This window comes from Rhinolophus sinicus, chromosome 3, assembly GCF_057876585.1.
Source record: "Rhinolophus sinicus isolate RSI-liver-muscle chromosome 3, RSI-T2T, whole genome shotgun sequence".
In the NCBI taxonomy this organism is placed as follows: Eukaryota; Metazoa; Chordata; class Mammalia; order Chiroptera; family Rhinolophidae; genus Rhinolophus; species Rhinolophus sinicus.
Genome location: NC_142503.1, coordinates 13,117,839 through 13,143,742, shown reverse-complemented (window position 1 = coordinate 13,143,742; position 25,904 = coordinate 13,117,839). Strand labels below are relative to the sequence as shown.

The 25,904-nt window shown below is 33.2% G+C and overlaps 1 protein-coding gene across 5 annotated transcripts in view; it reads left to right on the top strand.

Annotated features, from left to right (window-relative positions):
- Nucleotides 1-25,904, top strand: part of CDH18 (cadherin 18) — an 893,359-nt gene that overhangs the window by 685,610 nt on the left and 181,845 nt on the right. For all 5 annotated transcript variants that reach the window (XM_088796449.1, XM_088796451.1, XM_088796448.1 and 2 more), the window contains one exon: nucleotides 19,287-19,406. In XM_088796449.1, coding sequence (XP_088652575.1) covers nucleotides 19,287-19,406 — 120 coding nt within the window. The remainder of the gene's footprint in view (nucleotides 1-19,286; nucleotides 19,407-25,904) is intronic.

Below are 25,904 nucleotides of genomic sequence, written 5' to 3'. Positions count from 1 at the left end.
TATTTCACAGAGCATAATACCATCAAGATCCATCCTTGTTGCAAATGGCAATATTTTATCTTTTTTTATGGCAGGGTAGTATTTCTTTATATATGTCACATCTTGTTTATCCATTCATCTGCTGATGGACACTTAGATTGTTTCCGTATCTTGGCTATTGCAAATAATACTGCAGTCAACATAGGAGTACATGTATCTTTTCGAATTAGTGTTCTCATAATCTTTGGATAAATACTCAAAAGTGGGAATACTGGATAACAAAGTAGTTCTATTTTTAATTATTTGAGGAACCTCCATACTGTTTCCCACAGTGACTGCACCAATTTACAATCCCACCAAAGTGTCTAAGGGTTCAATAGGGGCTTTCTTAATAATAAGAAAAAATATATACTACAACCAAATTAAAATGGGGAAATAACATTAGCAGGAGGCTCACAGAAAAAATAAACACATGTTCATTATCCCCATAAAAACCTCAAATTTTATTCGTAATTTGAGAAATCACAAAGTAGGAGGAGATATCCAGGTTTACCTACCAACTATGAAGTTTGATATTTCAGAAATTTATTAATGTGCAGATATGTTAGCAGACAGGTAAATTCCCGTAGTTTTTTGAAGGGGAATTTGACAATATCTACTGATATTTCAAAGAGAACATACTCATTTATCAAGCAGTGTCTATTGTAGTGAACTATTCTGTAGGTATGCTCACACGGACATGCAAAGATAGATGTAAAATGGTGCCTACTGTAGTGTTGTTTGTAATAATCAACAATAGAAAACACATTTACAGGACACTGATAGGAAGGTTTTCAGATAAAGGACTCTGCACACATGAGAATACCCTATGCAGCCTTAGCATGAATTAATCTGTATGTCTATGCACACATGTGAAGGTCTATATTATTTTAGTAAGAAAAATGTTTTCAGAAATTCATGTGGAATAGTCTCCTGTTTATTTTAGAAAATAAGGATGTGTTGCAGAATATGTGTGATATACACAGAAATATGTGAAGAAAACACACACATACAGGTGAAAGTGATTTCTTCCAAAAATGGTTCGTGGCTTTATCTGGTATGACAGAATTATTTTTTATTAAAAAACTATATGTATGTTACTTATAAGATGATAACAGACAATAAAATGTAGATTTGTGATAAAAAATAATAAGTTTTAAATTACATTAATACTTAGTTTAAACATGTACCAGTTTCTAATACTAATAAAGGCTAACAGTGTAGATTGGTGACAAAATTTCCTCTCAGCGTATGGTACCTTACAATATCAGTGTTTTTATCATATAGTCATTAATTGAGTTTTGAACCATCATGTCATTAATTTTTTTTTTCTCTCCTTGTATCCCTCCTATTCTTTCTGAGGAGAGGGAGGGACATTGAAAGCATGTGATATGCTGAGTAACAAAATGATAAACAAAACAAGGACTCTAAATTCTAGCAGCCTATAGACATAAACACAAAATTTCTGTAGAGAGGACAGAGTCCAGTTTGCTGATTAGAGAATAGGTCCTCTATGAATCTTATGTAATGCATAGGACTTTGTCAGTTGGACAAGAAAGTAAAAGGGCATTTCAAATAGACAATACAGTGATGAAACAGACTCCTCTCTTGCCTGTGAGTCTATAGTCTACTTAGGGTGTGTGTGTGTGTGTGTGTGTGTGTGTGTGTGTGTGTGTGTGTGTGTGTTGTGTTGTGTTGAGAGGGAATAAACAGGATCATCATGCAAATGATGAATTCCTTTTTATAACCCAGCAAAATATACTTTGATAATATGGAGAAGATAGCACCAGGGTCTTCCTGGGTTTGTAAGTTTTTATCAGATAATTGTTTCTTGTGTATCCGTAGTGCTAAATAATGGTCATGGAGCCCTCCAAGTAATTGCTGTGTGCTGTATTGGCAGTGAGAAAAGCATAATGTGGTTACATATTCCTTGTCAGTGGATAATAGCAAGCAGGCAAAGTCTGTGGGAATCTGGATGGTTTAATAAAGAAAGATACACAATAAACGGAAGCAGTTTTCAATGCATGTTTTAATACAGTTTTTCTTTATCGCTTTGATTTACATCATGTAATTTCAACCACTGTCTAGGCAATTATATCCCCCTAAGGCAGAGTTTTTCAGCCTTGCTCTTGTTGACATTGTGGACTGGCTATCCTGTGCATTTTAGGAGGTTTAGCAGCATCCCTGAACTCCACCTGTTAAATGCCAGTAGCATCCTTCCCCCTACTGCCATATTGTGATGTCTTCAGACATTGCCAAACGTCCTCTGGGGAGCAAAATTGCTTTCAGTTGAGAACCACTGCCCTAGGGAAAATGCAAGATAGAAGAATCAAAACATTGCAAAATGGAAGAAGCATGAATTGAAGAATATGGTATTTGTTAAATGTATAGTCACTTTCAAAGAGCATCCCATAATGTTAGAAAGTTCATGCTATATATTTCATGAAAAAAAAAAAAAAAAAAAAAACTATTCTAGCTGCCCAGCAACTTTGATGTTTAAACATTAATTGCCCTATTTAAATGTGCAATATAATAAAAACAAGGTAGAAATTTAAATAAAGATAAGTTATTTGTGCTCAGTGAAAGAAGAGTGATGGCATGGCTACTTGAAAGTTATTACAGCTCTCATTTTTTTTTTTTTTGTTTAATTTTAAATTGACCTGTTTTATAGCATTGATTTATAAAAGGACCATTTGAATTGTGATAGGTGTCTAGTAAGATACTATCTGTCATATTGCTCTTTTATTACTTACGTAAAACAATGATTAAATTCAATCAAGTGGACATATATGGCCAGAATGACATAATGTTATGGAGGACCAATGTATCCTAAATAGGCCCATGAAGAGACTTGTACACATTTTATCAATGCACATTTAATATTTTTGCAGTGTTTTTTTTGTTTGTTTGTTTGTTTGTTTGTTTTTGTTTTTGTTTTGTTTTTTGTTTTTTTTTTTTTGTGTGTGTGTGTGTGTGTGTTTAATATACAGTACATGGTGACTTTACCACCTCTCACCAGTTATTCTGTAGAAGTAGTTCTTTATTTTTATTTTATGTAATTTTAATAAATGTCTAAATTTTTCAGAACTGAGACTTAAGAATTTAAAACGAAAAGTTAATATTAATTGTCATAGCCCAAAGAGGAAAAGAACCATGAGACAAAATTATACCTGCTCTTGGAGTCAGCTTTCAAGTGCATCTGTACATTTTAGAAAGGAAGATAGAACAAATAAAATTATATTTGTAAACAGTATTGCCATTTTCAGATATAAAGTGCATTATTAGTGTCTTAAGACATTTGACAATCTTACAGTGACATACATTATTATAATAAAAAATCTGGCAAACGTTTTTTATTTTATTTTATAGATAAATTTTTCATAACAGTATGAGTAATTTTGTCTCTTATATTTGTATATAAGTATACCCGATTTTCTGCAATTACAGTCTTTCTTTCACATTAGAATCGGGAGTTTTTAATACAAATTTGTATTTGGTGGCATTGCAGTCACTTTAAACTTTTTAAAATACCGTGATTTAGATCTAGAAATTATTTCAAAGAAAACCATACCAGAGCTCAATCCAATTTGCCTGAAAATAAATGTCATATCATCTTAATTTTTACAGAAACATTTATAAGGAAATATATAAATCTATCTACTCTCTTCTATGTATTATTACAATATGCCTATAAGTAAACATTATCAAAAGCACTTAAAATTATAACATTATATGAACAATGGTTTCTAATTTATTATAGAGAGAACAAAATATTACATTGTATGAAAATAATGAGTATAAAATTGATAAACTTTAGCTTCAGTGGAATACTGAAACTTAGTTTTGCACATAAAGAAAAAAAATGAAGTTTTATTGCATGTCCCTTTAATTCGTATCTTTGAAGATGCAAGTTTTCTTGTCTTTGGAGATATACTAACACATCCTACTTATTTTCACATCTTTGTTCCCCTCTCTAATCTTACACCCTCAGGCCCTTTTCCATTTGAAGCTGTGTTCTGTGTTGCACAGCAACAAGGAGAGAAACCAGCTGTGCTTACTTATTTCACTGCTTGTAGGGGGACTGATTTAGTTCTGCCCAAACATCTTGGGAGCTGCACCCTGGATATCTTCCAGGATTCTAGTAGCCATTTTAAAAGCATTACCCTGGGGCATAATCTTCAAAATGAGTTCATTTCAATAAAGTGAGGCTGACACTGCAGCTGCACATGGCAAATTGGAGTGCATCTGAAGAGGCACACCTGACAACTGATAAACACTAATTTGAACAAAAACGTCTGTTTCATACTTTTTTCTACTTGTTTTCAACTTACAACACTTTGTGTCAGTTAGCTATTATTTTGTAACAAACCAACTCACAACTTAGTGGCCAAAACATCATCCATTTTAAAACTATCAGAAAGAGACGTTAAGGAAATCCTATTTACGGTACCTTCAAAAACAATAAAATATTCAGGAGTAAATTTAACCAATGAGGTGAAAGATCTATGAGGTAAGAAATTGTAAAAAATACACATAAATGGAAAGATATTCCATGATCATGGATTATAATTGATATTGGTAAAATGTCCATACTACCCAAAGAAATCTACAGATTCAATGCGATCCCCATTCAAAATCCCAATGGCATTTTTCAAAGAAATAGAAAAATCAATACTAAAATCTATATGGTACCACCCAAGACCCCAAACTGAAGAAATCTTGAGAAAGAAGAACAAAGATGGAGGAATCACACTTTCTGATTTCAAACTATATTTCAAAACTATGTTAATCAAATCAGCATGGTGTCAGCATAAAAACAAACAAATAGATCAATGGAACAGAGGAGAGAGCCCAGAAATAACCCCATGCATACATGTTTAGTTAATTGTTGACAGAGGAGCCAATAATATATAGTGGGGAGAGAATAGTGTCTTCAGTAAATAAATGTGAAAACTGGACAATATGCAAAAGAATGAAACTGGACCCCTATCTTATAACTTACACAAAAATCAATTTGAAGAGGATTAAAAATGTGAATATAAAACCAGAAATCATAAAACTCCTAGAAGAAAACATAGAGGGTATGCTCCTTGACATCGGTTTGACAATGATTTTTTGGGGATTTGACACCAAAAGTAAAAGAAACAAAAAGAAAAATAAACACGGGGGACTACATCAAACTGAAAGGTTTTGCACAGGAAAGGAAACCATCAATGAGATGAAAACGCAACCTGTAGAATGGGAGAAAAATATTTCTTCTGCAATCTCTTGGAAGGATTTCAAGAGTGTGAGAGCAGAATCTTCTAGCGTTTTTTGAAAAGACTCAGATTCTACTACTTTATTTTTTCTCTATCCTATTATTCTAACCATATCACTTAAACCAGTGATCTGTAAATATTTATTGAATAATTACATGTTCACACTTTCCATCTACAATTTTGTTTGGGAGAAAGATTTTGTAGAAATAGAGTCTCTTAATTTTTTAAACACCATTGTTCTGATATATGATAAAAATTCATTCTTGTTTCATGGAGTAATGATTAACTTTATTTTCCTATATGTGATGAAATTTGTTATTGTAAATGGAAGAAAACCTCAAACCAAACTCATTTTTTACTTTTATTTAATGAGTGATGTGATCCACCAGATTACATTTTATGCTACTGCTGATTCCTTAGTTTCTCCATTTAGTTTTATAAAAGCAGACTGCATTTGGAATTCCCCCAACAGAATTGATCAATTTATAATAGAAATTTCTTCGCTTGAATAAATTATTTCACCATAAGTTGGATCCAATTCATAAAAATTAAATCTGCACATCATGTTTTAGAAAATATATCTAAAGAATGGTTTTCATGCGTATACCCCTCAGTGTAGGAAAATAGAATATTAAGCAAACCAATCATAGTTTTGGACATTTTGATGCAAGCTCTGTGCACGTAATTGTGAAAAATATAATAGACGATATTTCCAGTGGAATGTACTGGCATATAAGTTGCCTTAGAACTTAACACTTCTCTTGACTGAGATAATGTCTTTTTAAAAAATTAATACATGGTAAAATTCTTACTACAAGTGACTTTTGAGCATTCTGTGCTTACTATTTTATCACTTACCATCTTGTATTATACCTTATTTTGAACTTGTCTGATATTTTACTGTCTGTACATGCCTTAATTGTTTTCTTTTATTTCCATGTCATGTACACCTAATAAAATATTGCAAACCTAATATGCAATAAATAAAATAAATATAAAATAAAGAGTATATTTACTTTTCATAGAGACAGAGAACTATTATCCCAAGAGATATTTTCCCATATTTTTGTCATTTAATTCATAGATATAACACTTTTGTTGTTGTTGTTTATTTGTTCCTTACAGGAGACATAGACCAAACAAAAAATGTTCATAATAGACAGTTGCTATTACTCTGTTGTCATTGATAACATTACAGCTTATGCCATCACCCCTGTATTTTAACAAAAGCTCACCAATTGAAATTATTGTGAAATGCTATACATTTAAAAGTACTTGTAAGTGTGAAATCATTGTGTTGGAGTGTATGCTGCTGAAGTTCTGTTCTAAAAATTTAGATGTGCAGTAAATTCAACCTTTTAGTTGAATTTGGCTTCTAATTCTATTTTGAAGTTTGACTTCTCTTTTGAAACACTACTGTAGATACTTTACTCCATTCTCTAAGAGTCAGATGACAGAGAGAAGGGAAGGGACAGTAATGAGGTATGGAGTGAAGGAAAAACAATAGGGGTGAGGTGAATCCGTGAATCTCAGGAAGAGAGAGATGACACAGTGAGGAAGAGGCGTGTCAGTGTCATAGGTTCCTGCTGCCATCTACCAGACGTTATTGTTTCTGTCAGCTAAATTTCATTTCCCACCTTAGTAAATGGGAAATATATTCTCACTCCCATATACTGGTAAGGCGAGGAACCTGTGAAGTTCAATCTAGACTGTTTTTGGTCTTCAAAAGTTAAAAGGCCTATGTATACCTCACGCTTCTGTATCACACTGAAACACCATGGGATATTGGAGAAGTGGCACTGCTACAACAGTGGGCACTGCTTTGGAAGTTTATCACAGTATTGCATGACTATAGCAAGAACCAAACAAACACACATTGTATAAGTATACATGATGGCTTTTGTTTCACCCAAATGTTTGTGGTAATTTGAAATAGCAACAAAAACTAACCCTACTGGAAAAATCTAAATCTGCATCAATAAGCAATGTGAATGCGACATAGTTATTAAAGTTATGTCTACCTGGTTGGCATGGAAATACCTATGACATATCATTAGTGACAGAAAAAGCTGCATAGTGTTCTGTTTAGTACAGACATAACTACATATTAGACATTTGAATGAAAGAGGATAGAGTTATGGAAAGGCATACAAATACTATTAAGATCACTTTTCTGAAGCAAAATGACATTGGACATTTATATTTCTAAGATTATGTTTCACTTCTCTAATTTAACTTACCCAGTAAGATAAGTAAAATAAGCAAAACGGAATTGATGGGAGTGTTTCTCTATTGTTTTTTCAGCAAAGACCTGTAAGAGCACCAGCCTTGGAATTGCTTTGTAACAAAAGTTATACTCTGATATGGAGTTTGTGTGATTAAAGCACTTCCTGAAACTGCAAGTGACAAAGATATTGATAACTCAGTGATCCAAGGAACATTTCAAATACCTGTCTTACCAGATTTAATTTTCAGTCATAAATAAAAAAAAATTTATATATATATATACACATATATGCATATATATGCATATAATTATATACATATAATTATATGTAATTATATATACTGTACTATAATATAATATATATTATATATATTATATATTATATAATACATTATAATATATAGTTATATATTATAATATATAATTATGTATCATAATATATACTATAATATGTAATATATGTTATAATATATAACACATATAACATATATATAATTATATATATAAATTATATATCTATATATAGAGAGAGCTATAGATATATAAGTATATAGATATATAGATATAGATATGTAGGTGTTTTCCATATGTTGGTTACTATAAATATTGCTGCACATATATTATTTGTATATAATATAAGAAGCCTAGTGAGCCAATTAGACTACTGTCTATATTTGATTTATCTGATCCGTTGCTTTGCAAACACCTATATGTACAGAATGAGACTAGAATACATATATATATTTATGTTCACAGTATTTTAAATGCTCTCAATCGTATGTTTAAATAATTTGATTTCAGTTTAGAATTAGTTTTGGTATTCATCAAGAGAGGAAACAGGAAGAAACAGCACATGTAGATGAGCCAAAAAACAAGAACTACAAACATAAACAATTTTTTACATAACTTTTCATTAAGGCCATTATCCCAGAACATTTTGTAATATTGTCAATACAAAAAAACTATTGTCAACAAAGAAATACCAAATTATTGTGGAGGGTGGAGGCTCAGTAACTTGTGTCACTGAGGGAAAGGGATTTGCAGCAAAGTAACACCAGCCCAGGCTTAACGTTCGATGTGAATGAGAAGTCAACTTTTATTGTTTAAAGCCTTTAAAATTTAAGAATTGTTTATTACTGTGGCATAAATTGACCTGCTCTTTCTTTCTTTGGCATGTCAGAGAGGATATTCCAAAATGAAAACATGAATATTTCAAAAAGAAACAATAATAACAAATTAGGGTACCAATAGTGGATCAGAGATTCTGAAACTTCCTGGAGTATTGAAAACACTGAAAGCTCAATTAATGGAAGAAAGGAGACAAGTCACATTTATAACCCTAAACATTAAAAGTGCAAATTTTTCTGCTGAAGAAAGGCCTTGTAGATACAAGCACACAGAGAAGGACCTGGGAAGTCACCCGGACAACTTACTAAATTAAAGCTCATAACAAGGAAGACGGTTCAATTTGATCTGTGCATACAAGGAATATATGTTTTTGTTCTACCATAAAGGCATTGATGATTTTTTTTTTCCTAAGGATGACTCCCATAGGGGTATTGGGACACAAGAAAGAAGCAGAACATGGCTTTCATAAACCAAACATCCACATCAGAGGGAAACAAAAAAGAGTAAAATAGCTTTACTAGTAGGCAAATATCACAAAGTCCTGTCCTCCGACACAATCAGTCCTCACAGGGGGAACACAAGAGTCTACCTGCCTGGCAAGTATATCAAACCCATCCAGACACATTTATTAAGATGTTTCATTCCTATTTAAAGGGGTAAAAAAATCAACTCTATTTTACTTATTTGTTTGTTTGTTTTTATATTTAGTTTTCATTTTTCAGCTTTATTGAGATATAATTGTCAAATAGAAATTGTATTTAAGATGTTTTCGTATACTGTATACATTTGGAACTGATCACCATTATCAAGCTGATTAACATAACCATCACATCACATACTTGCCATCCTCAGTCTCTCCCTCTTCCCACCTGTCTCTCTCTCTTTCTCTCTCTTTTTTTGTGGTGAGAACACTTGAGATCTACCCTTTTTACAAATTTCAAGTATACAGTATAATATTAATGATTGTCACCATGCTCTCCGTTAACTCCACAGAATGTATTCACTGTGCATAACTGAAATCGTTTACCCTTTCACCAGGATTTCCCCATTTTCCCCTCCTCCTGGAAACTATCATTCTACTCTTTGCTTTATGAATCTGAATATTTTAGATTTCACATATAATTAAATAGTGCAGTATTTGTCTTTTTGCTGGCTATTTTCCTTAGTATAATGTTTTCCAGGGTCATCTATGTTGTCGCAAATGTCGGATTTCCTTTTTTTTAAAGGCTGAAAAATATTCCATTGTGTATATATTGAACACATTTTCTTTATCACTTCATCTATCAATGAACATTCATGTTGTTTCTATATCTTGTCTATTGTGAATAATGCTCCAATACATTGGCGTGCACATATCTCTTTGGTGTAGTGATTTCATTTTATTTGGATATAGACACACAGAAGAAGGATAACTGGATCATACGGCAGTTATTTTATTTTTTATTTTTTGAAGAATCTTCATACTCTGGGTCTATGATAATGGCTATTATCAAAATGATAAATCATAATAAGGATGGGCGATGGTGTGGAGAAAAGGGAATCCTTGTTCCCTGTGGGTGGGAATGTAAATTGGTACAGCCATTATAATAGCCATTCTAATAGGTATGCAGTGATATCTCATTATGGTTTTGATCTGCATTTCCCTAATGACTAGTAGTGGTAAGCACTTTTTCATGTACCCGTTGGTCATTTGTATGTCTTCTTTTGAGCAATTCAAAGGACCTATTCAGCTACTTTGCCCATTTTTAATCAAATTAATCAAATTATTTGTATTTTTGCTATTGTGTTATATGAATGCCTGTTATATTTTGGGTATTAAATCCTAATGAAATATATGGTTTGCAAACATTTTCGTCCATTTATAGGTTTCCTTTTATTCTGTTGATATACTTTTTTTTTTTTTTTTTTTTTTACAAAATATATAGATACTTTTTTTTTTACCCCCTGTGCAGAAGACTTTTAGTTTGATGCAATCCTACTTGTCTATTTGCTTTTGTTATCTGTGTTTTTGGTGACATATCCCAAACTTGACACGTTGCCAACACCGATGTCAATAGTATTTCTCTATGTTTTCTTCAAGTAATTTTACAGTTTCAGATCTTAAATTTATGTCTTTAACATGTTCTAAGCTCTCTCTCTCTTTCTTGCTCTTGCTCTCGCTCACTGTCTTCTCTCTCATTTTTAATCTGTGAGGTAAGGATATAATTGCATTCTTCTATATGCAGATATCCAGTTTCCCAGTACCGTTCATTCAAGAAAGTATCCTTTTCTTTGTGTATGATCTTTGCTCCTTTGTTGAAAATTAGTTGACCATAAATTTATTATTTTATTTCTGGGCTCTCTTTACTGATCCACTATTTCATATATCTGTTTTTATGCCAGTGTCATACTCTTTTAATTACTATTGTTTTCTACTGTATTTTGATATCAGAAAGTGTGATCCCCTAGTTTCGTTCTTGTTGCTCAAGTTTGCTTTGGCTATTGAGGGTCTTTTGTATTTACATATGAATTTAGGGATTTTTATAGGTATTACAGTGAATTTGTACATCACTTTAGGTGGTGTGAACATTTAAAACTATCAGTTAAACTCAATTTCTAAAAGACAATATTGTTTGTTTCAGTCAGCCTACTGCTTCATGATTTTATTTATTTATTTATTTATTTATTTATTTATTTATTTATTTATTTATTTTGAGATAAAGGGACACTGAATAAGACAGGGATTTAAATTAACAAATAAAATGATCATGTGCTTCAGAAAAAGAAAATTCAGATAAAATAGATTAATTTGCATTAAAACTACTTTGTTTATCCTGTGAAATATGGCATTTTATTGCTTTCATTAAGCAAGAGCAGGTAGAAATAAAGAGAAAGTTTTCAGGAAACAAAAAATACATTTTTAAAATAAAAGATAAGATGTTGAAATTAAAATAAATAAAAATTAGTGGGCTGAATAAAGTGATGGACACAGCTGAAGACTGAGTTGGTGACCTAGCAAGTAAATCCAGGGACATGTTGCATTGTGTAGAACAAAATCGCCAAAGTAGAAAAACATTTAAAATCCATTAACAGATGTGGATGATCAACTGAAAAGATCTTCCTTTTGTTGTGAAGGTATTGAACATAATAAAACCTGAATTTTCGACTTGAAGAAACCTAAATAAACACCACGCAGGAAAAAAATAATTAAGTTGAAAACACACATCTAGAATGTCTTTGGATAATGAGGAAATTCTAAAACATAAAAATAAGAGAAAATATTGAGGACAAATATTTTTATTATACTTTTCATGAGCAAAGACAGAAATGAGAAGACAATAGAAAACTACATAAAAATTCTACTTTAATTCCAGCAGCAAGGTAATCAAATATTAGAAAATATTGTTTTGTTCAGATATGAATGAACTCAGAAAACTTTGCATATGAAAAGAAAAGGAAAATGGAATAACCTCTTCCAGTGCACAAATGCACTAGAAGTATTTATTATTATGAAAATCAGCAAAATAGTAAGCTGTACAGTATTTCTAGAAGGAAGACTATATTGCATATAGAAAATAATGAGTAGAAAATGTGTCATATGCATTAAAACATTCTGAAAAGTCATTTGATTCTGACATTTTGAACAGTCTCATTTCATTCACAAAAGCTGAGAAATGCAGTCGTCTGAATCTTTTCAAATTATTCAAGTCATGTTCGTGGGTTTTAGAGAGAATAATTTCTTGTGTAATCAAATAATGCATATTCCTGAATTTTTATAATCTATGGAAATAAATGAAGACCAACCAAATGCAAACAAGCAAGGCTATTTATTTCAGTTTGCTATAGCCAGAGAGTTAATCATTATTTACATTTTGTCAGAGACTCAAAGGCAGGCAGAGGAGTGGGAAAGCTTTATAGGGGACAAAATAAAAAGCTTTCAGTAAGCCATGAATGATAGGAGAAATGAAAAGCCAAATCGTGGGTTGTGAGGCAACCAATAAAGGAGTTTAGCATCCTTAAATAAGGCTCCGAGAAAAGTATCATCAGACTCCAGGAGCTCGGCTTTGTTACGTGGACCATGGAAGAGGGCAGCTGAGAGGGAGCTGGAACCATGGAAAAAATGGCACTGCCAGAGACACCCCCAATGCAGAAAAAGGGTGTAAGATATACAGGAAGGGAGGGAGTAGCAGGAGGAGAGCAAAAAGGGGAACTCCTTTTTTCTGTTTTCCCGTTTCCCTCTAGCCCCTCCCATTATTCAGTTGATAAAGAAGCTCAATATCAGTGGGTTCCTGCAAACAGTGCAGAAAAGGGTAGGAAATTAATCTGAGAGCAGCATGCAAATTTTTTTAGAAGATATCTAAGATGCAAGGGCATGTGATCAGTCCAGTCCTTTTTTACTGATACCATTCACTCTGCACGGCAAGCAGGAGAATTGTGCAAAATCTATAAGGCTAACAGAAGAGAATAAAGGTGTTGTTAGCACCTGGGGATTGTCCCCCCTAAGTGTTCTTTCATTTAACAAAATACATATTTATTGACTTGGTGAAATATAATGTCACCTCTCCCCAAGCATCTAGACTGTCATGACATACCTTCAAGGGAGCAAACAAGTAAAAAGCAGGAGATATTGTAACTATTAACCAAGATTCAACTGATTATGACTAAGTGGAGCAAGAGAGTATATGGGAAGAAGGTCACATATCAAAACAGATAGGGACAGGCTTGAATTCTGCCTTCTCCAATTGTCAATTATACAACCTTTTGGAACCTCGGTACCCACATGTAAAATGGCATTAAAAGTAATTTTCTTAGTAGTTTGATCTCACCGTTTAATTAAATGTCATATTGCAGAGTGCTTCCCATATCATTGGCACTAAATACATATTATTTCCTTAATTATTTTTACTCCATTTAAGGAATGTAACGTACATTTTACTTGAGTAATATGAAATTTAACATTAGGTGTTCGCATAAAAAGGATCAGATGGAAAAATACATAGAAATTAACAATAGCCATAGTTTAAAATATAGTTAGGATAGTGACTTTTGTTTCGGTACCCAGATGTTTCATAAGTGTTCTTTCAGGAAGATTTTTTTTTTTTTTTTTTTTTTTTTTTAGTCCAATGACTCTTGAGTGAATACTCAAAGCTTTATTGAATTACACAATGACTGGAATTCTGTGTTATTGCTCTGTTTGGTGAAATTACAGTCCTCCTGAGTAGAATGAAATTTAAGTTATACTTTGATGACTATTGCTTTTCACAGTCCCTGGAACAGTCTTCTGAGAATTAAGCCTTAAGAGATTTCTTCAGAGAGATACTCTCAGCCTTCATAAATCTTCAGCTTATTTTCACTCAAAGTTCTTGCTCAACATCGGTTCACTTGAGATTTTAACAGAGCTGTGAACCTGACAAGTCATGAATAATGATTTGTAATCTCCGGGAATATTTGCTTAGTATTAAAATGCGTTATTAAATATTTCAAATTGGTCTTTAGAGACGTTCAAGAAAGTCCACTCTTTCTGCTTCTTATTGATATGTAACTACAAAATGTGTGCTATTTATAAAGCTGTAGTACAAAAAAAAAAAAAAAAAAGAAAGAAAGAAAGAAACAGGGCAATCCCCAAAGGAAACAAGAGTTAAGTTTTATTGATATCTTGAAAGCTGGTCTTATGTACATAAATCTTTTTCAGATTTGTATAAAACATCAGCTGGGGAAGCTGATCTGTACCATGGGAGCAGCTAAGTGTGTGCCACAGGAAATCTTTACCATGAAAATATTGTACACTAAATAGCTAACGAAACTGTAAAATGCAATGTTTCTGTGTTTATTGTGGTATTAATTAAGAAAGCTTATATAGAACTATTAAAAGTTTTCTTTGATGAAAACCCATTATATAGGGAAGGGGCTGTTGGTTTAATATCTACTAACAAAATCCATATAATAATTTCCAGAGAATTAGATTCTCGTTTTAATATTCTAGTGGAATAATGGACTCTTAGGCAACATTGTATGTATATTTTTTATTTGTAATTCTACCATAGTAAATTTTAATAATTATCTCTTTTCAACTGTGTATGCAGTTAGGGCACATAATGAATAAAGGAATTGAATGGTCCAATGTGGGAAATTTTTCTCAGACGTATGTATATATATAAGTGCGGATGGATTTTTTCACTTTAACTTTTAACCAGGAATAAAAATTATCATTAAAATGACCACTATAGCTCATTAATTGACTTAAAAATGTCTACAAGTAGATGACTAGTAGTGACTAATGTTAAAAAATATATCATTAATTTTTACCTACTTTAATTTTGTTACTTGTGAGATTACCTTCTGATGATATGTCATTTATAAATGATATGTATGTGGTATCAAATAGCATAGGAAATTATCCATCTTTTTTTTTTTTTTTTTTTTTTTTTTTTTTTTTTTTTTTATTGACTTGTAACTTCAGCCTCTTGCCCAGATTCAATTAAAGAACAACTGCAAATTCTGAGCCGAAATGTCACTTCTTCCCATGGCAACTGTAATGCCCTGTATTAATTTGCTAGGACTGCAGTACCAAAGTACCACAAACTGGATGGCTTAAACAACAGAAAGTTATGGTCTCACTGTTGTGGAAGCTAGGAGTCTGAGGTCAAGGTGTCAGCAGGGCCATGACCCCCCTTAAAGCATAGAGGAAGGGTCTGTTCCAAGCCTCCCCTCTAGTTTCTCGTGGTTTCCTGGAAATTTTTTACTTTGATTTTTCTTGATTTATGGAAGTTATCACGTCAATATCGGCCTCAGTCTTTACATAAAGTTCCGTGTGCATGTGTGTGTGTGTGTGTGTGTGTACACGTGTGTGAGTGCCTGTCTTCAAATTTGCCGGTTTTATGAGGACACCGATCATATTGAATTAGGAGCCCCACTCTGCTCCAGAATGACCTCCTCTAAACTAATTATATCTACAATGACCCTATGTACAAATAGGATCACCCCTGAGGTACTGGAGTTTAGAACTTGAACGTAGGAATTTTGTGGGAAAACACTATACTCATAACACACATATTGAAAAGTTCTAATTTATTTTGATTATTTTATATATTTTTGTGAAGAAAAAAAAAAAGCCTGTTTTTACTTTAATGTAAAAGAACTTTCAAAAGCACCAGTAGTTTGTACAATTTCCCATGTGGACCACAAATAAATTAGAAAATATGTATTGTTTCCTTTGAGTCTGAAACGTCCTTACCAGTTCTCCTTGGTAAGAAATCCTTGAATGTTTGAGCAAGGGATTTATTTTCTGTCCCTGCCATTTATCTCTCCCCCTGCTGTAATCTGGGACAGGCTGACTTTTGGTTGGGCTGTGCTGTGCATGTAGCTGTGTTCCCTTCACCCAGCAATCTGTGTACTCCAAGTGGCAGCTGGATACCTTCAGACAGTGATAGAGGTAATTTGCTGTTCCTTGTTTCACACACAAATTGAATTGCCCAGTACCTGTGAGACCTACAACACAAAGCCGTGTGTAGTTGTTAATGATTGTACTTTTGGACCAGGGTACAGAGCTGTGACATTTTTGTTTTGTCCCCTGACACCCTTTTCTGCTCTGTTTACTTCCCTCTGTTACTTTAAATCATCGTTTAGTCAATACCGCAACCTTCCTTTCTTTTTGTTCTCCTTTTCTCCTTGCTCTTTACCTCACTTGTCACTCCATCACACTTCTCAGCCTTCACTAATGAGGCTGGACTTCACAGCCACCTCAGCCCAACCCCAGCACCCTTTCTCCTTTACGTGGTGGCCCCGCTTATCACCGTTAATGAGTCCCCTCATCCCACACTGTTTGTCATTAGTTTTTCTCCACGGGATGGTTGCTAGGAGACTACTTTAAGACATTAAAAACTATTTAGACTGAAATCACTATTTGAAGACCAGAGCAAATTTCGAAACATTAGGATTTTATAAGTGTGGTTTCTTAATGCTCGGTATTTTACAGCTTTAAAGACTGTTTTCTGAATCCTAGGCATCCCAATATGCCCAGTACTGTCAGCATTTTCCCCATCAGATAACCTGACCTGCTAAACTACTGCAGATTTTAGTTTTTCTCAACGAGGTACCAATGAAAATGCCTCATAAACCAACTTTTATCTGTATACATATCTACCTACTGACATTCTCTGAACAAGTTGGAAAGATGAATATTGGGCATGAAACAAGTGTTGTGACATTAAAGAACGAGTGCTTAATATTCTGTAATAATGAAAAGTATATTTAGTAATGGAAGAGATGGTTTTCATGGGACTAGCTGTGGAAAGTTTAAAGAAGCTGGAAGATGTAGTGCATTAATGTGAAAATTCATGGTACACACTAGCTCAAATAAGGCTAAGAATGGACAAGCATGGAGGCAGTAAGACATTTTTTTTAACTTTTAATTTTGAGATCCTAGATCCACATAAAGTTGTGAGAAATGGTACGGAGAGATTCCTTGTACCCTTTATCCAGTGTTCCCCAATGGTAACATACTGCAAAACTGTAAAACTGTATCTTAATCAGGGTATTGAAATGATTTAATCTGCCCATCTTGTTTGGCTGCCTATTTTTACTGGTGTGTGTATGTGTGTTTTAGTTCTATGCGTTCTATCACTTGTGTATGTTTGTATACCCAGCGCCATGATCAAATTACCGAACATTTTCAACATCACAAGAATCCACCATGCGTCCTTTTTATCCCCGAACCCACCTCTCTGAACTTCCTCTCCTCTCACCTCTGGCAACTGCTAATCTGTTGTCCATTTCTAGAATTTCATCGTTTCATGAATGTTACATGCATGATATACATTTTCTAAAGTTTTGGAATTGGCCTTTTCCCAATTGGTATAATTTCCTGAAGATTCATTTAAGTTGTCGCAAATATCCACCGTCTGTTTATTTTTATTGCTGAGTAGTACTCCATAGCATGAATGTACCCCAGTTTGTTTAATCATTTTCCCACTGAAGGATGTTTGGGTTGTTTCCATTTGGGAGCTACCACAAATAATATTGCTATGAATATTTGTAAACAGGGTTTTATGTGAACATACATTTTCAGTATTTTAGTATGAATGCCCAAGAGTACAATTAGCTGGGTTTCATGGGAAATGTATGTTTGGTTTTACAAGATTCTGCTAAACTTACATTTCCAGCAGCAGAGCGTGTATGAGTGACCTAGTTTCTCAGCATTCCTGCCAGTATTTGGTGTTGCTATTATGTTTTATTACCCATAATTAGAGATTTTTTTTTTACATATAACACAGTCAGTCCTTCCCTTTGGAGTGCACATAATTACTAATCATATTTCTGCTTAGAATCTCAATGAAAAAATACAACTCAGAGGCCAGAACCATAGTGTATTATTAAAAATCCATATACATTTATGATCTGTTAACAGAAATTGTCAGGTTTGTAATTCTATCAAGTTTTCTGGGATCCCTTGAATATAAAGAGGAAGCTTTGCTTAAAGCTGTGTCTGCATTTTAACATGGAAATAAAAACTATATAGTTGAATACTAGCTATTAGACCCTTAATAGGTATGTCATACCTAAAAGCTGAAGTAATTAGTAAAATCAAAGAATGAAAATTGTCAGTTCTTCTATTGTCAGGTACCAAAATTAACGCAGAATTTTATACAAGCTCACTTGATTTTGGAAATATTTTTGTTTTATACATAATCCAAATTAGTAGGTAGAATTTTCCTAGTTAGGCAGAATAAAATATCAAGGATACACTATTAGATTATCCATAAGTATGTGTTATGAATAAATGAGAGCTCTTACCCACTCACTCTTCAATGATGTTGTATAGCCCGTAATAGATGGTTGTCATGTTACACTTAGATCTATTTTTATTTGGGAATTAACTGAAATATGAGATAGATGATTCTTACGATGCAAATAGTGTTTAAAAGGTATAATCATAAATCAACCAGCATAATATATCCACAATTTTAATACCTCAAATATAGCATTTTAAAGTTTATAAATTATTTTAAAGTTCACTTTAATCTTCAAAAATCCAGTTTGGTAGGAATATTCTGATACCCAATGTAGAAAGAAAATTATATTGATATTGTGTAGAAGAGACTAATGTCATGGAATCAAACCTTGAGGACCAGTTAGGAGATTCATTAATTGTCCATGTAAGAAATAAAAAGGGCATGGATGATGGAAATGACTTCAGTGGGCTGTTTTGATGTCATTATTAACTGAATGTTAACAATGTCAACTCACTCACCTTCCCAACTAATCACAAACCACAAAGCACTGCTGGTTTTCTGAATAGTCACTTAGCATGCAATATACAACCTCGCCATACCTTTGACTTTGCCCCACAGTTAACACTGATTTAATTCTTGACCATCAGTCCACCCCAGCGCTGATTATGCAAAGGTCAAAAGAGACCATATTAATGTTGCCAGCACACAGAGAGTCATACTAAAATATCTGAGATGAAATAATTTACTTTGGGTTCTCATTTAGTACAGTTGATAGCAGGACAAAAAGCAAGGAATATGTCTGACAGATAAATCTAAGAATTGAATTTATCAGGACACAGCCATTATAGATTTCCATAGGTATTTCAGTGTAACCTTTATCTATGTACGAATTACTCATGTGCTAAATGCCATCACACACTAAAATTTGTTTTCCTGAATGCACAGGTACCTCTGTTCTACAGGTGACAGCTACTGATGCAGATGACCCCACCTATGGAAACAGTGCTCGAGTGGTTTACAGTATTCTCCAAGGACAACCCTACTTCTCCGTAGATCCTAAAACAGGTTAGTGCATGTATGTATAGTTTGTGTGCAGGTATATGCTACACTAAAAGAAAGCATTGATTTTATAATTGACGCTTGACATCATGGGTTTGAAATGCGTGAGTTCACTTGTATGCAACTTATTTTCAATAAATACGTACAGTACTGTAAATGTATTTTCACTTCCTCACAATTTCTTACTAACATTTTCTTTCCTCTAGCTTGCTCTATTATAAGAATACAGTATAGAATAAATATAACATGCACACTGTGTGTTAGCGACCGTTTATGTTATTGGTAAGGCTTCTGCTCAACAGTAGGCTATCAGTAGTTAAGTTTGGGGGAGAGGGGTCAAAAGTTATGCACAGATTTTCAACTGTGTAGGGTGTCAGCACCCTTAACCCCTGCATTGTTCAAGGGTCAATGGTGTTTTTGTGTACTCTTCTATTATATATCAGACATTATTTTAGCATATTTGAAAATGCCTCACTTTTCTAAAATAATGTGATTGAAAACTTGAAGATAAATTAACTGCTTTCCTTAATATTTTGACTATGTATTATTTATACTTATGCCATTATATCATTAGATTGCTAGGAGTATTGTCATGATCATGTTTACAAGAAGAACCAATCAGGTCATTTGCTTACTTTCTTTCCTTATTATGCTCCAACACATGAATAATATAATATGTCCTAAAATGAACATGAGATGTAGAAGTTCTTTTAGTACCAAGGTAGTACTAAATATTTAGAAATAAAAATGTTTATTCACCTGATAGTCAAATATCTGGGACAAAAATATTACATACATCTGTATATATATTGTTGCCCTCGTAGGAGGATTTAGAACTAGTTGAAAAAATTTGTTTCATTGAAATATATCTGATGTATAACGTGTAAATTTAAGGTGTTCAACAGACGGATTTGATACATTTGCATATTGCAGTATTGTAGTGATGGAAAATCTTAAAACCACTCATTGCTTGATGTTAGTGTCGCTCATTTGGTTCTATCTTCCCAACAATCATGGTTGTTTTATATACGAAAGGAGTATATTTCTTACCTTAAATATGCTTCTCCTTATAGGAAGGAAACAGTAAGATTGTGTTCCAGTTACCTTATTTAGCATCTCTCCTCTCTCCTCTCTCCCTTCTCCCCTCTCCCCTCTCCCCTCTCCCTTCTCCCCTCTCCCCTCTCCCTTCTCCCCTCTCCCCTCTCCCCTCTCCCCTCTCTCTCTCTCACACGTGTGCGCACGCATGCACACACATGCACAAATGTGCATACACATACTTGACTTTAGCCCATTAACTGTCCCTATACATAGCCAAATGTTTATTTATAAATAAGTTTTATAGTTACTTAAAAACATATTGCTAAGATATGGATATCCTATATGAATTTTGAAAACTTTCCATGTACTTCTTGAAGTTGTTAAAAAACGAATACCAATCCTTTGTGTGTGTATGTGTGTTGAATGTCTGAATATTTGCATGTGTTTTTGTGAGTAAATCTGTGTGTGTGTGTGTGTGTGTGTGTGTGTGTGTGTGTGTGTACATTGAATGGATAAAGCAGGCCACTGAGTACCAGATTTGACTACCGTTGTACTCTGCTATAGTTTGTGCTTTAGTGACACAAATATATCGCTAACACAATATTCAAATAAAAATTGCATTAGGTTACACATATTTATTATAGGTTAATTATGTACTTCATCATTAAACAAAAATATCTGAAACTTAAATAAGTTGTTACTCAAATACTGCTCTATGAAATCATCTTCGCTCTTAACAATTTGTTTGCCCTTTTCTTTAAGCAAAATGGTTTATTGAGTGAAATTTACGTACCTCCATGTTGATATGTTTAAATTCAATGTTATATTGGCTGAGGCATCATGAAAATCTATGGATATGTGTCCCACTATATAAAGATTATTTAAACATGCAAATGTCTTAGACAATTTTCTATGCTAATGGAGATTATAAAACAAAATGCTGATTATTTGTTTCAAAGCTAATACTTTTTTTTGTAATTTAAGCTTAAAATACCTGTTAGTATGTAATTAAACATCCTCAGAACTAATGAATTTATTAGAAATTGTGCTTAAAATGACTGGAATAAAATAGAAACATACTAAAAACTGAGAAAAAGTTGCTATAGAAGGGATGTTATATAAGAAGTATTTGGAGAGTAGTTACTTATAGATCTACATTTTAATAATAACATGTTTACTCTATCCTCTCATTTGTCATGACTATGTTTCAACATGTTCCCAATTACTTTCACTGAAGACCAATTATAATAAAACAGAACTTTTTTGCCCATATAGACTTGTGAATGCTTAAGGTTAACTTCAGGACTTTGTTTTGTCCATTTTGCATTATGTAAAAATCCTTGTGATACTCACCAGGGTTTTCCAATGAGGAGCAGCCAATGAGGCCTTACTTCCAACTTTGTAAACTGTGAATCATTGCATCGGGAGAATTGAACTGTGTGGCTTTTGATATACTATCCATAATTGATTTGATAACTTCTGTATCGTTTTACACTGAAATCCTATTGAGTGAGTAATTTATTGTTTTAAATAAATTTTACTGAGGTAACTTTTCATGATGTTTGCTTAATGTATAACAACGAAAGAAGAGTTAGCACTAAAAAGTGATATTTTAACATTACCATTTGAAAGATGCAGAAGACTATGGAAGAATAAACAATAGTAGATAACAACAAAATATGAAAGACATCTAGTATTCCTGGACAGATTTATGTAAAAATCATGTTAAATGAGGGCTTAATGAGGATAATTCTATTTGAATATATTGATTTTAAGTCATCAAGGACAAGCTTTAGAGTTATCAAGAGAAGGAGCCATTGGAAAGTATGTGAAAATTAACCCTAAGCAAGGCATTGAGGACGGCTGCTGAGTGAGAAAGCCACACAGAGTGGTCAAAGATCCAGTCAAGAGCTATTTGAGCTGATAGCTGTTTATTAGCACAGCTCAAATATCAGTCCTAGTCCCGTTAATATAGGGCCAACTGCATTAAAAATAAATCAATATACTCAAAGTCTCTATGCCTCTTTGCAAACTATGGAATTTCTGTCAGGTGGTGACAGTAGACACTGGAATGATTCAGTTGCTACAGGAAGGAACTACTTGCCCTGACTTAGGTCAAAGGCAAAACCAGAAATATACCAAGTATCTTTCCAGGGTTTTAAGAACAGAATGGGTGATGCACAATGGGCAGGTGTGCAGTTTTCAATTGAGAATGCAAATCTGTTTGTAGTCATGACGTTTATGGCCATTTGATGACTGTTTCATGGTCAACAACTTATGAATTACTGCATGTAGTTTTAGTTAGTGCATATATGTTAAGTTTGCCTGTGCCTGTTTCACACAGATATGTTGAATCATTCTGATGGTCAACTCAGGAAATCCTAAAACCTGGATTAATCCTGATATCAGGGACAACAGACAGATATGTTGCTTTACAACATCCTAGCTTTATTTACAGTTGTTTAGGATGCTAACAGTGGTGAATACCAGCTGTTTTGACCATAATTAATATGAAACATGTAAATCAGGTATAGTGGGTAATGGAGTCAAGATGTCTGCATAAATGGTACTCATGGTGGTTTTTAGCCACTCACTCAATAAAGGCTATTAAGAGATTTCAGTATAGATGAACTTATATTTTCACTTGTGAATCACTTTTATAGAATCTTTATATATTTTTACTCATTAAAGAATGAATAATTAACTGGGAGATACAGCAGCTGAAAACAATTCTACTGGTAAATTCTATCGTTAGTATTCATGTACAGAAAAATAATAAGACTAGAAAGGCTACTTTTAATTATATGCAAAGATCATACCAGATATTCTTTTTTTCAACACCCGTAATTCATTTTAGCAGTTGAATCATTTCTGCTATATTATGTTAAAAAAAGGTAGACATTAGGTTTCAGATATTTTGTCAGTCAAACCCTTAGACATTAATAGCATCTATTCCGCAAAGCAGGACACATGGCATCAAATAAAACGCACCACACCTAGTGATGCCTCTTGGTTCTGATGGCACAAGTAATAATATAACTTATTTTTACTGGGCTATATTGTAAATATAATAAAGTGTTTAATTGACCTTCCTATGAAACAATTTAGAGATATAGGCAGGTTATAGTTTAATTAGCATCATGTAATAATTCATATTTATTATTTTTCAAAATACTAAGTTTTTTCCCCCCAAAATTACTTGGATGCACTTCATGGTAAATCCCTAAAATGTACTTGTTATCACAGTAAATTGATTAAGTTACTTATACCTTCTGCTCCTGTTTCCTTGTATATAAATTTAGAATGGTAACACGTATTCCAATGAAGAAAGTAATTAAATGCTCTTCATCTATTTTCCTTGGAAAAGATAGGTACTCAGTAAGTTCTATTGTTTTCCTCTTTTTCCTTTGAGCTTGTAAAGAATTTACAAAACTACTACATAGTATACCATAACAAGAGTTTGAAATAGTCTTATCTAATGTAGAAAAAATAATTTTGTGTGTAAGGAGTTTTAGTCCAAATAACTATACAAATTTATAAAAAAAGTGAGAACTGCACTATGAACTTTCATTTAGTTAAATTTATTTTCAGACCTTCCAAAGAAAGTTTTGTATAAATGTTATATATAAGATAAATATACTTTTAGAAAATGTAGATGTTGATTTAAAAGGAAATGTTAGATAATAAACTTAAGTAGCACTTTTATCTTCAGAATTGACTCTCCCAACTCAGAACAGTGTCTCTAGATGAGGTATAGGGCCTGCTGTGTGGGAAACACTGTCATTAATGCACAGGTCTTGACCAACAATAGCTTTAATTCTTGAAAATGACCTTTCTTTAGCATCTCCTATCAGAAATCAATCAGCTATAAAAATGCGCTCAGCGGAAGGCCTCAGTGAGTGTCTTAGGATGTAATTGAAAACAAGGTTTTCAACATTCTTTCTTCACTTTGCATTATGTAATTGAATATATCAACAATTTTGTTTCCATTTAATCTCTTCAAATTTATTCCATTTCAAAGATGAACAAAAAATCATTTGTGAAGATTGCCTCGTATGTCTGGATAAAGGAAGTAAAGCATCTTTTAAAGTTTTACAGATTTTGATATTAATTTTGCACAATTCCATATGAAAATCTACTTGAAAATAGTTTTATTTACCCCAAAGCAGTATGTTATATTTATGAATAACTAAGAACTTAATAGTAAAGAAGTTAAATATGAAAGATGGACAGTGAAGAAGACTGATATGAAAATAAAAACTAGATTCATTTGAAAAATGGCATTAGAGGAAAGCTGAGAATACCCTGGGCCACCAGGAAGATGAGCGGGTGGGTCCTAGAGCAAATTACACCTGAAACATCAGTGGATACAAAAATGACAAAACTGAAGCTGTCCTACTTCGGGCACATCATGAGAAGGCAGGATTCTTTGGAAAAGACAATAATGTGGGGGAAAATAAAAGGCAGCAGGAAAAGAAGACCAAATGTAATATGAATTGACTTCATACAAGAAGCCACAAGCATGAGTGCAGGGGCTGAGCAGGGCTGTTAGGACAGGACATTGTGAACGTCACTCATTCATTGGGTTGCCAGGTGTGAGAGCTGACTCAATGGCATGGGACACACAAGAAGTTAAAATGCTTAAATGATAGTCCACAAGATCTGCAGGGTATTCTGCAGTAGAATATGTTTTGTCAATTTTTCTCCTTTATAGTCCATCCCTAACTGATATAATGACAATAATAGTATAATAATTGCATGCACAAATAACTATAGATGCACTTTTAAATAATTTTCCTTCACTTGACTGCATTGTAGAAAAAAATAGTTAATTAGTAACTGCAATGCTAAATAATTTGCTTCTCTTAGAGAAAAATGGAAGGCATAAATTCCAAACTATGTGATATCATCAATTAAAGAAATATTTTCATACTTTGTCTTATTTAAGGAAGAATCTAGATAGGTCTTGAACTGCAGCAATGTGCATGCGAATTAACAACATAAGAAAAAATCCATTTATATAGCATTTAAGAAATAAAGAATCAATGAACTATAATAGACCCTAGTAATTGTCCACTCAATATCAATTTCTCCTTTTGCTGATTCTATCAGAATTCTGATTTTGCTCAGTGTAGCAACATACTCAGTTAGAAAGCTAAATTTCTCAGCCTCCTTGTAGCTACTATGACATAGCTCAGTCAGTGACAAATTAGGAAAGACCACTAGGGATCTCCAGGAAACTTTTGGTATCTCTATATAGGTGCCAGTGCTTCCTCCCTTGGTCTTCCATCTTCTAGATTTAAACACAAATGCAGTCGTCAGAGGACAGCAGCTCTCTTGTAATCATGTGACAACGAGCACACAAGATGAAAGTCACAAGCAAAAGATCACTGAGCAAAAGGCTAGCAGTGAAGTAACTCGGGTTAGGTTATTTTTACGTGCAGCAGTCACATACAATGCTGGTAC